Source organism: Arvicanthis niloticus, chromosome 30 (assembly GCF_011762505.2).
Source record: "Arvicanthis niloticus isolate mArvNil1 chromosome 30, mArvNil1.pat.X, whole genome shotgun sequence".
Lineage (NCBI taxonomy): Eukaryota > Metazoa > Chordata > Mammalia > Rodentia > Muridae > Arvicanthis > Arvicanthis niloticus.
In genome coordinates, this window is record NC_133438.1 from 16930136 (window position 1) to 16955312 (window position 25177).

The following is a 25177-nucleotide window of genomic DNA, read 5'->3' on the forward strand; positions in this document are numbered from 1 at the left end:
TTTATTATGTGTCAAGATAGTCTTTACATAGCTTTTTTCATAATACATGAAACCTTTGCAGGAGAAATTGCTACAGATGCTGTACAGGACTGTGGAGGATGCACAGCATGTTTGGGTACAGAGAACATTCCAATGCAATGTTCTCATACATTTACTCTTCATGCCTTGCCTTTCCTTGACTAGTTCCGCAATAGGCTTCCCCCTACCCCATGCAAACTCCACTTGCTCTTCTTTGGTCCCTCTGTCTTTCAGGTTCTGGGAAACAGATATAAACCTTTGTTTTTCTCTGTCTTCTTCAGCTGTTGTTAGTGGGATAACATTAATTATCTGAGATGCTTCATCTTACCATCATTCATAGAATTATGCTTAGACCATAAACTGTTACATAGCTGGAATCTTGGAACATCTAACTGGAGTGTTCAGCATGAGCCAATGTTCTCTGTTCTTCCCCTTTCACAGTTTGTGGAGACGAGTGCACAGGCCTTCTTCTTGGTGACCTGGCTCGTCTAGAGCAGATGGCCATGAACATCAACCTCACTGGCCCACTGCCTGCTCCATATAAAATTCTGTATGGTCTTGAAAATACAACTCAGGAACTCAAGGTAGGTGGCAGCCCTAATAGCAGCAGGGCCAGGGGCTAAGATGAACATGGCATCCTAAGTAATCTTGGCTATCATTAGTCCATGTTTGCTTTACTTTTCCAAACCAGGAAAAGCAAGACCTAAACTGGTGTTTCAAACTGGAGAACTGTAGTATGCAGAGTGCCATTAAAGACAAATACTCTTCTCGTCCCCTCCATTTGGCATAAATCAGTTTTATTATGTGTCTTAAATATGTGCAAACATAAAATCAGGTATATACCCCTTATACTTACAGCTCCATAAAATTAAAACAAATTAATCCTTACGAAAGTCTGCAAAACCCAATAAAATTCAAATTAAAAGCATTCATCTAAAGTAATATGATTTGGGCTGAAAGTAAATTGCTTCTTGCAAAGAGACTGTGGTAGTGACTACATCCCTAATGCTTGGTACCTCTGCAGGTGGCAGGTAGGTTACTCAGTTCCACATGTCTGCAATGGAACTGAACAGTCTCCTTCAAGGGGTCTTGAGAACTTATGTACTCAAATTGACCATTGACCCATGCAAAGACAGAACCCAAGATCAAAGGCTGATACCCACATCCTAGTTGCATACCCTGGGATCCAGGAAAGCTTTTACTAGTCTTTAATATTCCTGAAAAAAACAAACTGATTAAAATGTTGTGCAACTTTGAAAGTCGTTCTGAAGGTACCAATTCAGGGCATTCTCAACTGTTCTATAACTAAAGCTTTCAATCTGTAAAAGGTAAGTAAGTAACATTTAGAAATTAATGTGTTTTACATGGAGTGAGATAGTAGTTACTTGAATGTTGTCACCCAGTTTTCAAGTACATGAGAAGCCATAGGGTCCAAAGTTGCACTCAGTTCCCTGTGTATGTCTTAACTGGTCTGATTTTCCCATACATTCAGGAAGCTTATATAGATTCTCTGCTGTTTAAGAAAAAAATAGTTAAACAGCTGGGGGGAGTGGGTGGATAGTGGTGTATACTTTTAATCCCAGTACTTGGGAGGCAGTGTCAGGTGAATCTCTACGAGTTTGATTAATTATATAGCTTTTCAACAAATGTTAGTTATTTTTACTGTCATCATTGAGGCAATGGTGACAACTAAAAAATATTAAAGAATTTATTCCCATGTGTTGAATATACAAGAGGATTTAGATAGGCATTTGGAAGAATGGATTGATGCTCTTTATCCTATTCAAATTATTAGAAGGAGGTTCAGAATTTAAGGGCAAGGAGCCATCTCAAATATATTATGATATATAACAACAAAACCCAAGAAGCAGAAACAGGCTTTTGATGAACTATGTATGCCCCCCTAAACTTCTATATTGAAACTGTGTCTTAATCTATTTAAGTGCCTTAACAAAATGTCATAACTGGTTAGCTTATAAACAATAGAAGTGGTAGTTTAACAGTTTTGTTGGCTGGAAAGCCCAAGCTGAAGGCAGATTCATTTCTGGTTAGGGCTCATTCCTTTTATATGTACGACTGCTTGCTGTGACCCCATATATGTGGCACTCAGTATATTTCAAAGAATACAGTCCCAAACAGAAGGGGGCTTTCTCATCACCTAATCACTTCTTGAAAGCACACTTGCTAAAACCTTATAAACTAGCATCTCAACACAATAGTTTATGAACTATGCAAGCCCTCTTTCTCATCATGATGGTATTTTGAAATGAAATCTTCGGGAGGTAATCCCAAATGTTAAATTGCAGACAGTGGATGACGCCCTCGTGATTCGATATGATCCTTGTAAGACTGGAAAAAGGAGCTTTCTCTTCAAAAGCCATTTCAGAACATAGGGAGATGATAACCATGTACAGGTCCTCACCAGCAACCCAGTTAGTTGGCACCTTAGGCTGTTCAGTTTCGAGAACTATCCATTTTGTTCAAGCCACCTAGTCCATGGAGATTTTGGTTGCAATTGTCTGAAAAGAATAAAACAAAAGTACTGTGTTAAATATTTTTGAGTAGGGAAACGGAGGCATAATGAAGTTTTTGCTTGAAGCACAATTACATGGCTAATAAATGTTGAGGTGAGATTTGAATATAGACAGTATGACTTTAGGGCCTTTGAGACTGAACATCTTTTCCAAATTTAAAGAGACAAAAATAATTCAAGTGAGAAAATCTAGTTGGCCAATATTGAGGCCTCCCTGGCCCCAGGCCAGGCTCTTCCCACTGGTTCTTGCCTAGGAGAGCCACCTGCGAGAGGCACAGATAGGCACTGGACCTGTCATTGGACATTAGAAGTCAGGCCTGCTTGGGAGAGATAAGGCTGAAACTCTAGAGAACTGGGCAATATAAAGGACAACTTTGACAGCTAAGCTACAGACCTACTTACCTCACATCTCACATTCAGACATAAATACTTCATGGAAAGGAGGCTGACCAGTGATTTTTTTTTTCCTCACACATAGAAAGAATACAGACTAGCAAATAAATTACAAAATTAAATATTTCAGTTAGACATAAACATTTTTTAAAATAACATGTAGTCAGTGGATGACGAGGTTCCTGGAGGAATTCTCTGAGAGGATCTACCCATAAGCATTAGTAAAAGCAAAGGCTGATGTCATTCTTTTTCCTAATGTCTTAGAGTTTATAAAAATGACCTTGAGAGTTCTGAAGTTCCGGTCTTTTCTTCATTTTTATCTATATTCCCTTTCCATAATTCATCTATTATTTGAAAACTTAGGATCCTATCTTAATAATTACAGCATTTGAGAAACTGTATTTTATAGTGTTAATGGTTCTCAAGTTCTTGCCAAAGGCCACCAAGACAATACACCAAATCTTGAACTATTAACTCATTGCCATCACTGTCATTAAGCCATGTGGGGGAATCGAGAAACATCTCCATGACAGAGCATAAAAGATGACACATGATCTTTAGACTTGTACTCTGATGTGCCCATGATGGACTGGGTTCCTGGATGTAGGAGATGGTAGTCATTGAGCCATTAGAAAGTTGTAGTAAACCCCTAACTGTAAATTCTAGTGAATCTTAACTAGAAAAGAAAAACAGGGTACTAAAGTCATGATTAATGAGGAACGGTGACCACTCCTATTTAGTCTTGAAATGGGGGATAAGGTATTTTTTTTTTTCTATGTACAAGGACGTGGAGATGTCTACCCCTTGACAAGCTTGCAGAGTGGCCAATTTTCATTCTATTTATCGCTATCACAGTGACCCTGTCTAAAAATAGTCTCCCGTAGATTGTGGCAGAGTCTGGCACAGCTGTGTGTATAAACCCAGCTCCTACCAATCTTAACAGCAGGACCAGCCTAGCAAGCAAGGTCCTGTAGCAGCGCCTGTTGTCTTGCTTGCTTGTAAACTGCAGCTATGCTGATTGGAATGGGAGCTCTGATAAATGCAAAGATCCTTTTAAACTCAACTCAGTACCAGCTGATGAGCCTTTGATTAAAAAAAAAAAAAAAAAAAAAAAAAAACTCTCTGCAGTCAACATTTACTCATCCAGAAAATGGAGTAACTTTTATCTCACAGATTTTATAAGACATTAATGTGGTTGGGGGAGGGGAGGGACAATAAACAAACAAAAACTTTAGTGCATACTAATTTCTCAGTAAAGTACAGCAAGTCTTAATATTCACTTATGTATCTGGCTTGTAGTCAGTGAGTTAACTGCCCACTTATAGTAGTTTCTGTTCTATTGAGGGTAGACGTGCTAAGTGTTTGGTGGATACAGGAAAAACGTACTCTGTGTGACCCTAAGATGACTGCCAAACCATTTACTAAGATGTATATGGTTTATAATCTTTTCCAGCACCTGCTCTCACCACAGCGGGCACCAGAGAACCTCATTCAGGTGGCAGAGGGCAACGTGAACACACTCGTGCTGGAGATGAATGAGCTTCTGACCAGAGTGAGTTGGAAAAGCCGTAAATGTCCCTAAAGCACACACATCTTAGGGAATTGGTTGGCTTCAAGTTGAAGCAAACAACACTCATGTTCTGAAATCTTCTTTCTAATTTAACCTTTTTCATGAATCACAGGAATAACGGTTGGCTAATTTTTCTCCAAGGGAATTTTTATTTCCCCATAGTCTTCTCCAAATGCACAAACAATAAATCAATAAACAGGATTGACATATTTGACATTGGTCAGGGAAAATGGCTAAGGGATGACTATATATTTTGAGAACCCTATCTAGTAGACACCATTGTAAAAGTTGTTTTTTCTTTTAATCAGTCCTAAGTTATCAAAAAACTCCAGCCTTGATTATGTAAAGGAAAAGAAAAACAGATGAAAATTCTTGTCGTGTCTTTCATCCTCATGGAGTGTCTACATTTTTACAGAAATGCAGTCTCAAGCAGTACTCCTACTCAGAAAATGAAATCTTTACTGTCAAAATCTGGAGCATTTAAGACACCATTTAGACTCGGGATGTAAAAATCCATGCTGCTTCAAGCTGACTTTTCCCGGCAATTGGTTAGGCTAAACTGTCAAAACTGCAAGGTCCTTTTTACCACGGGAGGCAGAGGAAACCAGCATAAAGTGTGCCATCTTGTGGATAGAAAAATGCATGACCATGGAGACTGGTCTGCAACTTAGGATCTAGGGGATTTGAATGACAAGGAACGTTGGAGTTAGAATATCCTTGAAGAGTAACTAGTCTATTTTAAGAAAGGCTTAACAGGGAATAAATTAACAATGGCTTTACAACTTCCTAAAAGTCTGAGGGTCCTAAGCAGGACCCAGCTCCAGATTGGCTGTGGATCTGTACTCTCCACAAAATCTGCTACTGGATCAGAGAAACTTACACAGGAAAATTAAATGGCTTCTAAGCACATATTGATGAACAACAGTCCTGAGGTTCCAAATCACACTGGAAATCCCCTTTCAAAGACTCAGCTTGTCCATGCAAATCATGGATATAGAGCAAAGCTTCTGGCTGAAGTTAGCAAAACTTACACTGGTTTAATTCAACTAGCAATGTTTGACTTGTTGCATGAATAAGAGAGTTTATAGAAGTCTTGCTAAATTCAATTCAGTTCAACTCATTTTCTTCTGTTTGTCCACTCCATCCAAAGCCTAGATTAAGGAAGGGTTGGCAGATGAAAAATATTAAACTATTAAACGAGGCTCCACTCACCCTGCTGGAACTTTTCAACATGTATGTGTGTGAACATGTGTGTGTGTAGGGGGGGGTACATGTGTGTACCCCTATTGACTTTCTATGCTGTGTGCAACAGTTTAACCTGATCAAGAACCTGGTCAGGAGAGAAGGCCATGAAACAGACAGCATGTCACTTACACAACAGTTGATTGCTGGGTGTCACCATTGCAAGCGCTATGACGGACCTGCAGATAAACCTGCAAGTGAAGCTGCTACAGTTGCTACCATCCCTGGACCTATGTAGCCTAATGATCTCAGTCTAGAAAAACAGGACTATTTCCCTACGAATGTCAGATCTCTTTTGTGGCTCACCCCATATCCTTTTTATTTGTTCTTTTCAGCAGACTAAATTTGTGTATTTGTAGAAGCCTTTTAAGAGCAGCTAAAGTCTCAAAGCAAACTTGACTAGAAAGTGCAGAGAGCCTCTACACACCTTCTGCCCTCCATATTCATAATGACCCCACTGTTCTCTGCCCAACTAGAATGGGACATTTGTTGTTGTCAGTAACCTTCAGTGCTACATAATTATTCTCCAAGGTCTGTCTCCTATTTTTCCATTCACTCTTGCCATTGCACACAAGCATAGAAAGTCAATATCCAACATGATCACGTACTACAGATAGTTCCTCTACCTAGGGTCTGGTCTCTCCATCATGTTGTCTGAGCCAGAATGTCATGCAATTGGAAACACAAAATGCAGCATTTTCAGACTGACTTTTCCCCCTGAATTATCCACACCTAAGGCTTCTCTCCATCCTTCCATGGCTTAATAGCTCATTACTTTTTGGCCCTGAATACTCCCTTTACACACCACGGTTGATTTATCCATGTACTTAATAAAAGATGTCTTTATTGCTTCCAAGTTTCAGCATTCAATGAAGAAATTCATTGTAAATATCTCCGTTTGGATTTTGTGTGGACATGATCCTCATTTGAGTAAGCATCAAGCAGCCTAAGTGCTGGAGTGGGTTTTTTTTTTTTTTTTTTTTTCCCTACAAGTATAGTTAGTATCATAAGAAAGTTCCTGTGTCTTCTGAACTAGGTATAACATTTTGAATTCCCAGCACTGAGTGGGAGTTTCTGTCATTCCACCGCCCTAGTGGATTTTGGTATTGTTAGAGTTAGAGACTTGGACCATTATAGAGGCAGAGAGTTATGCTCTGCTTTTGACCTGGGCTCTGGGGATCCAAACTCAGCTCTTCATGACTGTGAAGCAAGCACCTCACCCATTAGCCATCTCCCAAACCTGTCTCTTGGTTGAATTTTAAAGGTTCTTGTAATTGTTTTCTATTGAGTAATTGTTTTCTATGCTATGGCTTGGTTTCTCGTTTTCTTAAAGGTGCAGGAGTTTCTCATTCTAATGTAGTCTAGTGTGTCAGTTTACTTTTTGTTCTTTCTTCCCCATGAGTGTTTATTTGGCATTTTAGCCCAGAACTCATCACTATCACCCAAGATGTCTGGGTTTGTTGTTGTTGTTGTTGTTGCTTTCTTCTTGTCTTACCTTTTGGTAACTTTGTAGATTTTAATTTTACACCTAAGTCTATGGTCCATTTGTACTTAATTCCAATGTCAATTTTTAAAATCAATCTTATATTTTATATACTGTTTTGTTTTGTTTTTTTTGTTTTTTTTTTGATTTTTTTTTTTTTTTTTTTTTTTTTTTTGATTTTTCAGAAGCTACAAAAGTAATGCTGAGAATTTTCCCAAGGTCTTCTGTTACTGCAGAATATCTGACGGGCTGTTTGAATGGAACATACTCTATTCCATCTTCTTTAGCTTCTATTTACTGCTTTACCCTTCCAGGACCACTTCCGTAGTACCCTGCTTCGTGTAGAAATCACGCATATTTAGTTACTATAGCTAACAGCAGTCTGCAGTTTTGTTAGGTGCTGGAAAGTCCAAACCTTTGTAGAAACATGAAACCAGAAGCAGAGGGATAGAGTTCTCGAGTATCCAATGGTAGGCTACACAGACAGTGGAAAAGCAAGGAGTCCTGTGATTGGACCAGAGCCTGACTCATGCAATAGCCACAACTTCCTGTTCTCCGATACCTACTGTCTTGGACTAGAGTTTCATCCTGGGATTTACCTGGGTCAGGGACCAGTCCCACAAGAATTATGATGCTGAGATTTTCGTGAATGTCAGATGATTCTGAGATCAAGTAATGTTGAGATTCACTATGCTCCCAAAGTTACCTTGCAGCTAAGGCTTCCATTCCTCTGACAGGTAGTTGTATATTGTTTAAGACCCATGTGCATTCAATCTTCATGGCTATTGTTAACACTTGCCTTGAAGCCTCACATATTTGGTGATCATTTTAAAAGGAGAAATCTATTTCCTTACTATTCTGGCTAAAAGATTAGCATCAGAATAGCTACAAGAGATGTAGACAGATCCATAATCAGCACTGACTTTGAATTTCTTTAAAACTGTATTAAAATGAGGCAGCACTTAAATTAAGTTAAATATGTTCTTTGAAAGCTGCTTCCCACATGCTTTATATTCTATGAGAAGTCGGTGCTATAAACAGCCTGAATATCAACATTAAGCTCCATTTACATTGTCTTTTACTGTCTATTGAAAATCACCCTTAATGAAGATGAAGCGCTTGCAAAGTAACAAAAACTAGTTTTCCAATTTTTAAGTACCAGTAATGTTGTATGTTTGTGATGCTTTATTTTCAGTTTTCAAAAGCGCAAGTTAAAGTTGCTGGCATTGATTGCCCTTTACTTTTCCTCCTGTGTTTTTAAGGAGGTGCAGGATATGTCGCAAATCATGTTGCTTTGGTTTGCACCTTTGAAAATTGACACAGGACATATTAAGAAAGGCATTCCTTTAAAATGTCTCTCTTGTCATTCCACAAGGCCAGGTGACAGCTTCCTGTCTCTTTACCTGTGTGTTGTTGGTCCAACAGCTTGCCTGGGGAGTGAGCTGCTACCACGTAGATACATAGCACAGAGAGTGTCTAAAGATGACCCTTGGAAATATCATATAAATGATTAAATCTGAAATTTAATTATAGCAAGAACCCATATGAGTCTGCAGATTCAAAAGCGACTGGTATTTAGGCAATGTTGTCTATTTGATAGTTAGATTTGCTCCATTAGGTTCTTGTTTTAACATAGAGAAGCCTGCAATATAAGACGCAAGTAATATCCAACCCAGAAAATTATGTGCAGATTTTAAGAGATATGGTGAGACCTTGCTTGAGCCACCACGGGAAGGTAAAAGCTACACTATTCAGAAGCAAATTAATGTTGGCATGGTGATCAAGCATGCTGTCCAGATATAAATACTCTGAAATCAGCAAAAACTAAAAACCAGGAGAAAAATAATCTTGTTGAGTAAGTATAATATTTTCTAAAGATAATCAAAGGTAAAGAGATGTTTTGGTACATAAAGCATTTTTATATAGGAACACTGGAAAGATTGCAGATAACAAGCAGAGGAGATAGAAGTAAGAGAATCAAAGATGATAAAAGATATTTGAATAAGTGAAGGTATCGACCATCATAAATAGGGTTCAGAGATAGGAATGGCAATTTTCTAAAACAAAAGAACACCCAGGCAGCTCCTATCAGCTGATATTTAGATCCCATCAGTAGTATTAGCCACACCCTGTCCTGGGTGAGCATGGTTCTTCATTTGCACCCTGCAGTTTGTCAGGAATGATGACGTTTGGTAGGAAGGATGGTGCCTGGTAATCTTAGGAATAAACACAGGCAAGACACAGTCCTAGCTCTCAAATGCAGAGATGACCCTAAGTGGCTCTTCTGCCAATGTCCACTGCCCTAGGTGACAGAGCATTTTTAGAAGACTTCTGGAGCCCTTTTGACCAGATGATGACCTAACTACAGTATAATGAAATAACATATCTAAGGGATGTTCCGATGTGGATTATGAAATGTGTTGATTTATCAAATGCTTTTAAGTACACTTTGTTGTGTTAGAATCACGGTTTGTGTCCTGACAGACCACACCAGGCCAATGCAGTTCAACGTAGGAGGTTTATTGTGGAGGAAGGGGGCAAAAGGTGGCGCCAAAGATGAAGGGGAAAAAGAGGGAGGAGGTCAGGAGGGTCTGCCTTTTATTTGGGTTGTAATGTAACCACTCACAGGTAAAAGTGGGAGGTGAGCCAAGTGGATTGTGGTAATGTATGGTGATTGCCATGGCAACAGATGCACTGGTCCCTGTCGCCTATGGGTGACATCGCTGGGTTCAGAGGCAATCTGCCAAGTCAGTTCCTGATACCAACACACTTCATGTCAACTATGACCTCTTCTTACTTCAGATGTTCTGTCTTTCTGTGTATTTTTCTCAGATACCTGGATATTAGCTAGATATGTACTTGGCAAAGATAAAAAAAAAAAAAAGGCCAATAAATCTGTGGCTCTTTCCCCCTCAGCTCTGTATCAAGTGGAGCACTTAAGTTTCCCATACCTCCACTTGCATCCTGTAGAAATTGGGCCCAGGTTCTGGGAGGGAAGGCTGCTGGGATGGAAAGTCTTGTAAGCCCTTGTGAATCTGCACTGAATGCAGGTTCTGGCAGAGTTCAACTATATAATCTGTCCTTTATCATGTTAATCCACCCAAACCAGTGTCTTGATGCCAGGGAGAGGAAGTTATTACATGTGCCAAAGAGACTCATCCTTGAACAGGATTTGAGAACTCCACCTATCTTGAACCTCCAACCCGCCTTCTCCTCCCTGGAGTCTCATGTATCATCAGAACTTGGAGTTACTGAGAGGCTATGAGACAGAATGCGGTGCCCCTGAAAATGGAGGGCCTCTTGCCTGGCTCTTCTCCCATGTCCTCAGCTGCAGTTCATAAGTAGCCGTTTCATGTGAGCAGTGAGAAATGCCCAGAAACCTGTTCCACGGTCTACATTCCCTGGCAAGCATAGCACCAGGCATATGGTCAGTCTGAATGGCACTGGATCCCTCCAGCAGGCTTTAGCACTTCAGAAGGGTGGCTGGTTTGATTATTTTTATACCATCCACTCATCCAACATTTTAGAAGCCCTACAGTTTGCCTCAGAGTATGACTGGTTTGCTCAGGAATAAAGAAAGTGAGACAGAATCCCTAGCACCTGATGGTGGAAATTAGACAGATACAGCAAATTATCTAACAACTCTAATAAATTTTGTGATGAAAACTGTTTAGAGGCCCATTTGACTCATGCAGGGACTATTTTAAGATAGACAACAGAGATACAGAAAAATGAGTACAGCAGGCCACAACCTGCACTCGTGGTGTTTGTGTTTTAGAGGAGAGGGGAAGTCACAAAGTAGGTAAGTCAGTTATTTGTTCACTATGCTAGTGTGGTTCTAAAACATGCTGTGCTATGGAGAAATCACTTATCTGCAGTGAATGTGGAGGCCTGTCAGCAGCCATGCTTAGAGGAAGAAAACTGGAAAGGGGCGGGATGAATGAAGGCAAAGTCTGTGAATGTGATTGGCAGAGCTCATTTGGGGTAGAGACAGTAAGAAACAAGAGAATCCAAAGAAGGGGAATACTTGGCTTATGTGCCATGCTGAAGGGGAGCCAGGGAGTTGCATCAGTCATTACCTTCGTAAACATGTTTCTTAACCAAGATGACACTGGAGTGCTGGCATGATGTGAACCTAAAGTATATGCTAATGAAGTTGCTTACACAACACTTCATAAATGCAATAACTCGAGAGGGAAACAGAATGGATATGTTCTTGGCCATCTAAATATAAGAGAGAGCACACTGATAAACGTTTTAAAGGATTTAATACATTAAATTCTTAAGGATTATTGAACCTGATGGTGCAACTACATTGGTTAAATACAAAAGGTATTGTTAAGGCAAAAACTAAACTTTAAGTCAAAAGGCATATATTTTTGTGTAGTAACATGTACTGGTGCTGGTGGATACATTTATTCATAAGATATTGGAAGATGACCATATTATAGAGCAGTTCCGTCATGATGTTCTGTGACGTGTTAACATGGGAGGGGTCGTGGAGGGCAGAATCAGGACACAGTTTGCACTATAGAAACTTCTAAGGTATGTCAATATCATGAATAGTTTAATCTTAGTTAGCAACACAAAGTAACATTGAAGAAGTTTGTGTGTATGTGGGTGTATGTATGTGTAAAATTATTTGACCCATCTAAGCCATGAGTATAAATAGCTAGAGAACACTGATTTAAAGAAATTACTGGGACACGCTTGTAACAGTTATCGTGGAAGCAGGTAATTGAGATACCTAGAAATTATGGGCATAGCTTACTTCTAAAAACAATTGTCAAAAATCTAAAGGAAAAATAATCCTATTATTAGTATCTCAGAAGAATAAGTCAGAGCATCAAGTGTGTTGATTAGATTCCTCCCAGTTATTGCTGCCTGCTGCAAACAGGAGTTTTAAATAGTTCCAATGGATTCTCCCCTAAGTATCCTGGTGATGTTAATACTTGCAATTTTAAGAACTGGGTAACAATAGTTGCAATTCAGGTTCCACCGTGAATTCAATCTTCTGCAATGGGACTGGGCAGTAGGTAGAGATAAAATGCAGATCAATTCCTGTGGAATCTCCTGTCATGTTTTGTGCTGGCCAAATGAAGAGTCATTATTTATAATCTACTTGTATATTTATTTTAAAAAAACATAAATTTTTTGATCACTCCTAGAATGGAAGCATTATAACACAAGACTGTACAGTGGTTCTCAACCTTCTCAATGCTACAACCCTTTAATACAGCTCTTCATGTTGTGGTGACCCCAACCATAAAATTATTTTTGTTGTTACTTTATAACTGTGATTCTGCTGCTGTTATAAATCTTAATATAATTGTATGACATGCAGGATGATGTTAGGCGACTCCTGTGAAAAAAATCATTTGACCCCCCAAAAGGATTATTTGGCCCACCCCCCAAAGTGGTCATAACCCACAGGTTGAAACCCACTGCTGTAGAGTGTTACAACTATGCAAACCTGAACATCATGGAATATAACACAAAGGCAACTTTTGATTCTTTAATTCAATGTCAGTATCTAGATTACCAGCATCTTTTGAACAAAACAGAAGTCCTATTGCATCCAGAAACAAAGCTTAAGCACATGCTATTGGGATTGAAACCTTGTATTTTTTTAAAGAGACATTTACCAACATCCATTCTGTTTGCATTTAACCATATTATGTCTGCATTGAACACAACTCTATCCCATTGCATCCAAGGAATTTTCAATGTGAACACAAATGAGTATGTTTTAGGCTTTGCACTGGAAGGGAGAGCTGTCTGGGAGCTTCTGTTTCCTTTTGTTGACCATGGTGTATGATTCTGTGATTACTTCTGGTGATGTCATATGGGAAAGCAAGTATTAATTCTGCCTTAATGTTCTACTGCCATCTTTGGAGAGTTACAAACAGCATTTACCACTGAGGAGCTAAGTACTCCCCGCCCCCTGTGTTTCTTAATTAACGTATTGATTTAAACTGAATCCATAGGATCAAGCTTATTGAGACAGATGGCCAGTTCCTCCCTCAAGAGGTCATTGTTGTATACCACATGGTTTCAGAAAATAAAATCCAGACAAAACTGCAACATGTGGAGGCTGGGGATTCCATTAAAGACTTTAGCATTGGATCCTTAAAGATATCCTTCAAAATAACCATGTTTTAACACTTCTGTGTTACCACCTATAAAAGGGACTTTAATAGGACCAAATACAGCTCTCTGATTTCCATTTAATGGAAACAGTCATAAAGTTTAATTGTATACTTGAGCACAGGGTGTCATTGCCAGTACATCTGATCAATAATTCATTGATTGCGTTTGGCGCAAATAAAATTTGAAAGAAAATGCAGCCAGAGGGAGCTTATCTGGTTCTAACTTCATCATCTCTATTAATTATGCTTTTCCTAAATTTGGATCATTAGGCGACCAAAGTGACAGCAGATGGTGAGCAAACAGGACAAGATGCTGAGAGGACCAACACTAGAGCAGAATCCTTGGAAGAATTCATTAAAGGGCTTGTCCAGGATGCTGAAGGTATTAGAAAATCACATTTTAACTTTTATCTTTTTTCTTTTATAGGAAAATTAAAAGAAGGGATTTCAGGGGATTCGAACAGCTCCTGTAAGGAGGTGTCATTTCTAATTTCAAGTTGTAGGTGTAGAAAACAATTTGGTTGAAATATTCAGGGTCATGATTAGTGGAAATCTACGGCCTATAGCATCAAGTGAGTAATGGCGGTTGATGAAATAACGATTCTGGGTGTAGAGTCTGAATGAATTCTAGGATGTTTAAATAATTCATTGAAAATGTAAGCTTTGCTATTTTTCTGATCAGAGCTTTGGAAATTTGTTCATTCTTTTTATTGAAAATTTAGTTTCGCCATTCTATTTGGTATACGAACACTGTTCTTTCATTTCTCAAAATGGTTCTGCAAGTACTTGGTATGAGCTGTCAGAGAACATCTGGAGCTTGGAATTTGGCTACCCGAGTTCACCAGAGGCTCCTTGGCATTTAGTCCATAGTTCCCTCGGAATTAGTTCTTGGCATCTCCCAATGTGGCTGAGAACTGAAGTGGAAGTCACTTGTTTGGGCAAAAACCCAGACTAAGAAGCCCTCCACTCTCCAGTCTCTTGAAATAAATGTTAAATATACATGCATGTTCAGAAGGTTCAAAAAGTGGCTTTTATGTGTCTCTAAACATCTTTAAAGATGTATAAAGTTAAACATCTTTATTGTTCTACAATGCTGTGGGCTGTTGCTATTTCTCTTGGTAATATGGAAAAATAGAGGGGGTATGAACTAAACTTCACAGTAGATTTTAGCTGGTGGCCTATCATCAGTAATTGTTGCGAACCACACTACCCCACATTGGGAGCCAAAAATGTTGTGGCCCGAGCTGCCCCACACTTGGGGCCAAAATGTCGGGGACTGCGCTATCAATGTTTAAACCCACACTGCCAAAAGCCTTGGGGGTTAAACTGTTAGAGCTTGCACTGCCCCAAGCTGCTCAGGTCCACGGGTTGGGGTTCAGCAAGAGAGAGAGTGAGGATGGATGAGAAGAATGGAGACCAGACAGAGTGTGATTCAATCCCGTTTATTCTTCAGTCTCTCTTCCTAGTCCAAGTCCCAAGTCTTGAGTTCCTAGTCCCTAGTTCCTAGTCCCTAGTTCCTAGTACCTAGTTCCTAGTGCCTCCAAGTTCCAAGTTACTTCTTCCAAGTGCTAAGTGCCTAGTGTCTAATTCCAAGTTCTTCCTCCAAGTGCCTAGTGCCTAATGCCTAATAATAATAATTCTTCTTCGGAGTTCTCTAGCCCAAGTGTCTTCTACCTCATGCCTAATTCCTACTCCAAGTTGTTCTGAACTCTTCTGTCTGCCTCTTGCCTTTTATATGTCTCACTTCTAAGCCATGCCTCTAAGTCACACCTTTAAGTCATGCCCTTAGGCCTTATCTCTAAATCTGATCTGTAAGTCACGCCCTTAAGTCACACACCTTGAAGTCTCACACACCCAAGGGAAAATCCTGGGTATCTAAAGCAAGATGTTATCAGAGTGTGCTCAGCTGTTGTAGGCTAATGCAATCAAGTCTCTTGTCAGGGTATATGGCTCAAGATGGCTGCAAGGATGATAGCCGCCTTCTGTCAGCTCCCCACAAGTAATGACTGACTCCCCACTGTGTGGGAGCAGCAGCATTTTCAGATAAGGTTGTTGGGGTTTTGTTTTGTTTTGTTTTGTTTAGCATAACAAGTTACTTCCTCTAGAAAAGCATTTCAGTTAACCTCACAGTGCTGCATACCTCTGTTGTGTGCTCCCTGGCATTATTTTCCACTGATGCTATTTGAAAATGCCCTCAGACAACAAATGTATGACAAAGAGCCACTTTCCTCCATGTGGATCTCTGGAGGTAACTTTTTCTATCTACTATCTGAAGTCTCAACACCCAACAGCCTCCTGGAGACTAATTTTAAAATCAGTTTAGCTTTGATCTATGGGCCAGTGATGAAAAGTACTTGCTCTTCTTGTAGAAGACTCAGATTTGATTCCCAGCAATGACATCAGGCAGCTGAAAAAAACCTCATATAAAGGCATCTGCATGCATAAGATATACACATGAACACCCAAGGTACATGCATACACAAATAAAGTAAACTATATCAGCTTGTTCATAAACACAACTGCTAACTAATATGACTTAGTGAACATCAGCTTCAATGTAGTTTCTATTTTCCATTAAAATAAGTTGTTCACCCTCTTCTCACAGAGAGATATAGATATAGCTGGTAGTTTGATCAACATGGACTCTTTTTATTTGCTTTTCTGGGTATCATCTTACAATTTGTACACTGGCACTAAGTCACCAGTAGGGGCAGTGTGAAGATAATATTCAACCAGATCTCTGGGCCTGTAGACCTGATGAAGAAGCACTGCAAATCAGCAGAGAGAGAGATTGCTCATTCTCTACATTATCCTTTGGTCAGATGATTGGAGTACATCTGTGGTACTAGTGCACCGTCTTCTAAATCAGTATGGTGTCATGTGGGATAGTTGTATCTGAGGAAATAGGAACATGGTTCATTTCTGCCAGCAGAGACTATTTGGTAGAATTAATAGAGTTTTTACAATTACATAAAAGTTCAAATTTGCATGCACTATACCAGAAATATGGTCAATTCTAGCTAAGATGTTCTACAAGATGTGCTACAAAAGGTTTAACAGTTTGGGAAAGAGGAGTGAGGGGAAAGGGAGATGAGGGGGGAGACAGTAAAGAGGAAAGAAGGCAAGAAGGAAAAGGAATCGCCTAAATGTTAACTACATTATGCTACACAGCCACCTTTCTTGTTCCTTCACCTACACCTCAGGGATGGGGGTGATCAGGAGTACTTTCCTATTTTGTTAGTGGCACTAAGTTGCTGTGGGAAGTGGGTGGTTCTGCCTCGCATTAGTCTGTTTCTGTTTTGTTTAGATAGATAGCTTGTTCATCTCACGTAGTATCTTCTGTCATGAGTCAAGGCCTCTTCATGGATAATCAACATCTGTTCAACCGCGGTGTATTTTTATATCAACTGTAATTTTATATACCATGCCCGGACTCTTGATTAGAGCATGAGTGAACTATGGTTTATCTTCTGGGTTAGAATTAGTGAGAGACAGAGATCAACCCCATTACTATTTATGTCCTGACTTATCGCAGGACTTAATTACTGCTAGTCATCTTCTTTGGCTGTTTCTCAGGACAGACTAACAAATTCCAAGTCTGACAAACTTATAAAAGGCTTTTTCAGATTTAATATGGAGAGTAGATTTGCTTTCTCCAGGGAGCTGGTAGTTTTACAGGTGCTGCCCACTCCTTTTAAGAAGGCCCCATTTATTCTCTGCTAGGCAGCAGCAGCTGCCATGATTTCAAGCTGATTTATGATATTTCAGAACAAACAGTATGGCATGCCTTTCTATCTAGAAATATTTTCCTCATTTTCCTTTCCTCTTCTTTTTCTGTTGATTTCATCTTGTTTTTTAAAAGTTTTAAATTTGCATAAAACCCTCTTCTGAAATAAGTAAAATCAATTCAAGCAATATTTTTTTGTGCAATTATTTTTAAGCCTGTAGGAAAGATATTGAAAGGGACACTATATACTTTGGAATGAGGATTTAATAACCCATTCATCTTTAGTTTACAAGATCATCCCACCTATATAAGCAGTATAAGGACCAAACCTTGTCTGCTTAACTTTCTTCTTTGGTGCTGGGGATTAAGTGTATGCTGGGCAATGTTCTACACTGACATCCGACCCTCTTATATAAAATAATATAAAATTATATAAAATGACCCTCTTATATAAAAATGATGTTCTCTTTCTTAGTGCAGCATCATTTACTTACACATATTATGGATTTTTCTGTACCCTTTTGATATCCTTAGTTCTTCGCATGTCCCCTCAGTTGAAGAGAGGTGACATATGCCTTCCAGAGGATGCAGCTGGGGTCTGGGTTTCCTCATTCTTCCTCTGCTGTTTTTTTTCCTACCAAACTCTTTTCTGCAGAGAATTTACCGTTAAAAACAGATATAAAAGACACCTTAATGTCTCAGAGGCCCCATCTTTACCTACCGTTATGTAGCAATTAAGTTTTGCATCATGGTTTCGGAAGGAAAATAAACATTCTGTCTTTAGCTGTGATGTTCAAGAACAAGTGTTGGCTGCAGCAACTTTCTAAGCGAACACATTTATACGTAAAGGGGGGTGATTTGGAAAGAGCAGGTGAGACAGACTCGGCTTCTCCCACTTGTCAGTGTTCTTTAGACCCAGCAAGCATCAGAAGCTGCCGAGGCCCACAAGGGATTCAACGAGACCCTAGGGAAGAGGATGAAAGAATGAAGGGACAAGAGACACAAAGACAAAGCGCCAGTCTAAATGTCTGGTCAAGCACTTAAACTTTATTGTTCAAGCTGCCGTTATAAAGACGAGCAGGCAGGAAGGTTATCTAAGGCTCAGGGTCCAGGGCTATCCCACCAACATCTCTAGTTTCCTGGTACCTGTAACCGAAATGCTCCCACAAACATTCCTTAGCTCAAGCTGCATGTCTAGTTAATATTTTCTCACAGGCAGGAGGGTAGGGAGACATTCTTAACTCAGGTTGCTTATCTAACTAATATCCTCTCACAGGCAGGAGGGCAACAAAGTCTTGGCTCCAGGCAAGAAGCCTCTGGAGGACTTTGTCAAATGCCAGAATGTAGGTCCCTGACTCCCAGAAGTTTTGTCTCAGCTGATCTGTGGTGGGTCCTGGGAATCTGCATTCCTTTTCAAAAGCTCCAAGCTGTTCCTGCTGCCTTTGGATGTGGTGCAGCATTTTAGAGCTAACAACTCAAAGCCCACCCTAACTACTGTGTGCACCTGACTTAGGAGCTCTGCCCAGTGCAAATCTGAAAAATCTCTCCAATAAGGAAAGTTCAAGATTGATTACATTTTTAAAGAGATCTTCAGATACACCTTTAAATGTTAGAAAATAGCTCTTGGGCAGACCAGACTCTTCACTCTGAGGATTTTCATGGGTAGTATTATATAAATATATATTAAACAGACAAAGAGCTTGAGAAAATATCTCCCTTCAACTCACCAAATTAATGTCCCATAGAACACTCTTCAAAGAGCACCAGGCTAAAATGAATGACAGTGCTATGTAAGTATTTCAATTCACCAAGTTTTTAAACTTTTATTTGACAGAGGATTCTTTTTCCAGATGAAATCTTGTGCAGAATACCAACATATCGTGCAATTTCTTCGCAAAGTAGACATCATTTGTAGAATACTTAAAGCACCTAGAGAATCCTAATATTCCAAAGAGCACAGCTCGAAACCCTGTTCACTGCATTGTAAACATAGACTCCTGGGATGGGCTTCACTGCAGGAGGCATCTTTCCAGCCTAATCTATTTCCCTAGACCAATGAACCTTTCCTTCCTTTAAAACTCGAAGATGACAAGGCTGTAGAAATGCATGGGACAGGTCCATGTTCAGTGAGCTCACAGCCAAGAGTGTTTCCATTCTCAGGATTCTAAAGCTAGGAGATATGACTGGTCAACAATGCAAAAGACCTTATGTGTTCAGCGGCATGGTGTTGAATCATACATCTCCTACTTCTTCTACCTCTTACCTGAAGAGAGTTGGAGTCTGTTCATTGTTTATGTGCCCTCCTTTATACACAATACCTTAATTACTATGCTTTCAAAAGGAGTTTAGCCTGGAGAACTATGTCACTTTTTCCTGCCTGTCCTTGTACCTGCCTCTGGTTCTCAGAAGAAACAACCTGGAGAGAAGACGAAGTGTTGAATGCTAGTTTTGCATGTGACTTTCTTGTTACTTAATTTATAAAATTTTCCCTTCCCTACTCCCCCACCCCCAGCTGTAAATGAAAAAGCTGTAAAACTAAATGAAACCTTAGGAAGTCAAGACAGGACAGCAGAGAGAAACTTACAAGAGCTTCAGAAGGAGATCGACCGGATGCTGAAAGAACTTAGAAGTAAAGATCTTCAAACACAGAAGGAAGTTGCTGAGGATGAGTTGGTGTGAGTAGAGACATTCTGGGGGCTTTTCATTTGACAACTGAACAGCATTATTAAGTTTCCTAAGTTTCTATACCACAAGTGAGCGGAGCACAGTTTTTTTTTTATTTGGGAATATCTGTTACTTATTCTTCATGTCTTCAGTTATCCCTACATATTTTGCTTTAAAAATCAATTAAAATCGTGTTTGCCTATATATAAAATAATAAGTAACTGAACTTTGGAGTGTTATTTTTTATAATTAGGCCAGTGGGCTTACTTTGTCAATTACTGGTGTTAGAAACATCTGAACTATCAATAAGCTCAAAAGCCTGGAGCTGTGACAAGCTTATTAGTCGGAGCTCGCTTTACATGCACAATGTCTGATTTTGATCCCAGCATTAGGTAAAGTGGACAGGATGATGCACCTACAGTCCCAGCACTTTTAAGATAAAGATAGGAGGGTCCAAAGTTCAGGATCGTTCTTGGCCACAGAACAAGTCCAAGGTCGACTTAGTATACAGGAAACCCTATCTCATTGGAGAAGAAGAAAAGAGAGAGGGAGGGGAATGGGGGCGAGAGAAGAGGGAAGGGAGTAGCAGAAGGAGAAGGGAGAAGAATAGGAGCAGGAAGAGGAGAGGAGGAGTATGAAGGAGGGAAAGAAGAGAACATGACCACCTACTTTAATAAATGACAAATAAAGTCACACTCGATACTATCATTATTTACCATTTTAGAAAATCCTGGTAAGTTAAGTCAAGGACTTTTTCAGACTGCTGAGTTGTAAGAAAAAGTAGAGAAGATCAAAGTTATGGCATTAGGCTTGGATGGCAAAAATATGAGAGTTCTATCTACAGTTACTAGGCAAGCATGTCAACAGTCCCATATAGTCAAAGGAAGTAGCTCGTTGTGGTGGGGCAGCTGGCATTTTGATCCGTTTGATTTTGCATGTGCAGCAAAGCAGATATTTTTCTTTTATCAGTCATAGTGTGACTATGGCACAAGATCCCTAAACAATTAAAAATGTAAGCTTACTAATAAATTGAACAAGTATTTTTTTCAATTTTAATAAAAATTTCTGCCACAATTAGATATCAATTCACCTTGACTTGGAGCATTGTGGATTTGTTGCTATGTTTTCGTGTATTTTTAACCTTTTAATGTTAGCATCATCTTGTACCTTAACTTAATATAAGAAAAGACTTAAGATGAGCAGTGAAGTCATTTTGTACTCTTGGGCTGGGGGTATTTGCAGGGCAGCAGAAGGTCTTCTGAAGAGAGTAAACAAGATGTTTGGAGAGCCCAGAGCCCAGAATGAAGAAATGGAAAAGGATCTCCGGGAGAAACTGGCAGAGTACAAGAACAAACTTGATGATGCTTGGAATCTATTGAGAGAAGCCACCGAGAAAACTCAAGATGCTAATCAGTTGTCTGCTGCCAACCAAAAAAACATGACCATCTTGGAGGTGAGCGCTAGGGGTCCTCTCAACCCTGTCTTGGAACGGGGGGAAGGGGCAGGTTGACATGTCTAGAATAGTGAAGTTGACATATGTTTCAAAGGACAAGTCTATGACTCTATAAGGACTTCTAAGAGACAGAACTCTCTCTCTCTCTCTCTCTCTCTCTCTCTCTCTCTCTCTCTCTCTTTCTCTCTCTGTGTGTGTGTGTGTGTGTGTGTGTGTGTTAGTCTGTATGGTCTGTCTGTCTACGTGCCTGTCTATCTGTCTTTCCATGTGTATATGTGTCCTTAATGACTATCTCCCACTCAGTATGGAAAGTTTATTAAAAAGAGGCATGGAAGAAGCTCATCCCTGAGAGATGGGGAATCTCATGACAATGACAAGTTACCATTTAGAAATCCAGATGGAAACAATCTCAGCTCTACAACGAGTCATTATAATGGAACTTGCACAAAGGATGGCTCAACCCCAGTGCTGTACAGTTTTGTGATTTACATTCCTACTCCACGAGCTGAGTACAGACACCCTGGTTGCCAGCAACCAATATAGTTCCTTCTACTTGGAAGGAAGCTGAGCTTATGAGAAACTAGAGAGCCTTCCTTTTTCCCCTGCCTTTCTTTTCCCTTTCTCTTATTGTTTTCATTCTCTTCCTTGACCATCCCATAGTTAATGCTTAGGTTCTCTGAGACTATATTTAGTGTACACAGTTGTATTTGGTATTTAAAAACCTTCTTCTTCATCTATAGCTCACCCTTTTCTGTTGGCTTCTTTGAAGATCTGAATGCTGCAGGAAACCCACAGCTCTGCTAATGTGGAATTTTGCAATGATTCAATACTCTAGCATTTTACAAGATCTTTAAGATGTTTGTTGAATGTCACTGACAGAGAACTACATAACCACACAGTTTAGTTTTTGCTCTTTTATTTGATCGTGTTTTCCTTTAGATCTAAGGACAATCAGTTAAGAGAAAATTGGAGGAGACATTCTCTGTTCTGGGATTTAGCCTTGTGACAGTGGTAGAAGGCTAAGGAGGAGGACTTTCACTCTAAGTCATATTTCTAATCTTAACCAATCTGGGACCACTAACACACTAGCTCTAGTCAAGAGAAAACACGCTCTGGAGAGGCAGGAGGTGTGAAGGCTGTGCTATCACAGGCTGTGTGGTGACACACTCCGCCCTGTGACACCCCAGTGCAGTAACTTATACAGAGTTAGCTCTCCACTTTATGGCAACAGTTTAAAAAATTAAAATTCCCTGTGTGGAAAGCATACTAGGTATTTGGTAATTATTTTGAGAGAAGTTATAGTGGCACACTGAATGGGAAGTTCAGCTGCTCCTCACTTTAGTGATGAGTAAAACCCAGAGCCATACTTCTCAGATAATACTATGGGAGAGGCTTGCAGCTTATGCAGTCAGCCCTGGAGTTCCAAGTCCTCATTTTCGTATTTTTATCGCGGATGCTGTGCTTCACTAAAGGCTTATTTAAATACTTTCTGGATAAAAGAGGTGATTTGTGTAAATTATCAGGAATAAAATGTGTGTAATTTAAGTTGGCAGGGCTACTAAGATTGATGCTAGACTAGCCTTTAAAAATGGTCACCTGGGACCAATTGAAATTGCCCAGTGGGGAAGAGCCCTTATACCCAAGTCTGATAAACGGAGTTTAATTCTTAGAGCTCTTGTGGTAGAAGGAGAGGAATGACTCTATCTCCTTTGACCTTCACATGCACGTTTACCCAAGTATACATACATACAGAAACACACACACACACACTGTATAACAAAAGTCAACTGGAGAGTTCATTAAACAGAATATATTCATGGTCTTTGGGCTCCCCAAAAGAATCTGCACTGGCTCTTCTAGGATGCTACCTGGTGGCCATATCCTAAGACTCCTTGGATTCACTTACTAGCCATACAGATTTGAAAACGGTGGCTTTATACATTGTACACAGTGGGTTTAATAATGATATGGCTTTCAACATCCATTGTCCTGGATCTACTATTAAGGATATTAAGATTCAGGTTAAATGGATAGTTATTTATTTTTTAAGGTGGTCAGCTCGTAACCTTGTTTTGAAAAATATCCTCTAGATGGCCTTGTCGGACATCAATGGAAGGAGAGGCCCTTGGTCCTTTGAAGGCTTGATGCTTCAGTGTAGGGGAATGCCATGGTAGGGAGGCAGAAGTCGGTGGGTGGGTGGGTGGATGGAGGAGCACCCTCATAGCAGCTGGGACAGGGAGGATGGGATGGGGGTTTCTGGAGGGGAAACCGGGAAAGAAGATAATATTTGAAATGTAAATTTAAAAATATCCAATTAAAAATATCATCTAAATCTGGGAGTGGTGGCACATACCTGTGATGCCTGTATCTGTGGGGCAGAAGCAGAAGAATAAGTTTCAAACTATTTTGGATGCATATCAAGACCCTATCAAGACAGTTAGACAAAACAAAACAAATTCCAATCACTCAGATACAATCTTAAGTCTAAGAAACATTGATGTAAAAAACAACTGATGGCTTTAATAACCTGAATCTACCTGGAGGTACACACAGGCAAACAGCCAAACCACTCTGTACACTAAAGTAATTATCACAGAATTACTAAAAGTGGATAGGGGCAGCTTATCTGCATCTTCATAGAGAGTCCGACATTTGTTATATGAGTACCACTCACTGGAAGCAGGGGTGGGAACACTTTAGAAACAGGGGCCTGAGAAGAAATGAAAGAGGTAACGAATCTGATAGCGGATTCATGATTGGTAGAATTGGAATAAAGTTTATACAGATGAATGGTGGCTTGGATAGTCAGCTGGAATAAGCAGACCCCAAACTTTGCTTTACAAAAAAGTTAGCTTATGTGACTAAAGAGTTTCATTTGTAGCTTGAGCAGTATAGGAAGCAACCAAAATGTGGAGTCCCATATCAAAATTACACGTTGAAGTGTTTGTTAATGACACATATAAACTGAAAACTCAGCTGCGTGTTATTAAATAATGTGATTTTAGGCCAAGAGAGTACACAGATCTAATATTCAAATGTTGATCAAATCTAGCTGCTGTTGGTAACTCACTCATTTTGGGTTTACTATGAATAATTACTGGCTGAACCAAACTTGTAATATAAAAAAAAATCTGGGTAGTTTATTTTTTTCCTATATTTAACATTGTAATTTATATTGGCTAGGAGGATCAAAAAAGATTTGTAAAAATAATATCACATCTAGTTCCATCAAACATTGTAAGACAATGTTTGATGACAGGACAATATGCATTCAAATACAATACTGTGAAGGTACAAGGTGATTGTGGGAAATGTCAGGTAGAGTGGGCTGGCTCATTCACAACCTATATAAGTGCCATGTGGAATGAGATGATAGGGGGCTTTGAACACCAAGTAGTGGTAGTAGTTGAGTTAGAGAGGCATTTTGAAGAGTGGACAGGAGCCAGGGTAGGGGATGGGCACTGATGAGCAGAAAAACATCACATGAGCAATTCAGGGAAGCACAGGATGCACACTGAACATTCTGCCCCAAAGTCTTCCCTTACAACATGAGTGATGAAGAGAAGGCAAGAACGAAAACATAAAGGCACACAAGGAGGTGGTGTTTGCAGGTTCCTATATAAGCTATGGTAAACAGCAGCAGAAGGGAAAGGCAGCGTTTATCCAGCAGGGCTCTGAATGGATGAATCTAATCAATTAGAAGGTAAAGGTGGGAATATAACCAACCTTATATCTAAACAAATGAATTAACTATTATACTTATGGCATACTTTTTAGATTTTACTGTTTCATGAAGGCCTATCATGTGTTTGATCAAATCCATCACCAGTTCTCTCCCCCACACACCCATTTTCCCATCTCAACTTCATGTCTGTTTTTTTAAAACTCATGGTGTCCATTTAGATCTACCAATATATGCATGCCTATATTTTTCACAGCCTACTT

General features: G+C 39.6%; 1 protein-coding gene across 2 annotated transcripts in view; it reads left to right on the forward strand.

Moving 5' to 3' along the window:
* Nucleotides 1-25177, forward strand: part of Lama2 (laminin subunit alpha 2) — a 572138-nt gene that overhangs the window by 432625 nt on the left and 114336 nt on the right. For both annotated transcript variants that reach the window (XM_076927972.1, XM_076927973.1), the window contains exons 33-37: nt 460-602; nt 4398-4496; nt 13659-13770; nt 19628-19790; nt 21022-21232. In XM_076927972.1, the coding sequence (XP_076784087.1) occupies nt 460-602; nt 4398-4496; nt 13659-13770; nt 19628-19790; nt 21022-21232 (728 nt within the window). The remainder of the gene's footprint in view (nt 1-459; nt 603-4397; nt 4497-13658; nt 13771-19627; nt 19791-21021; nt 21233-25177) is intronic.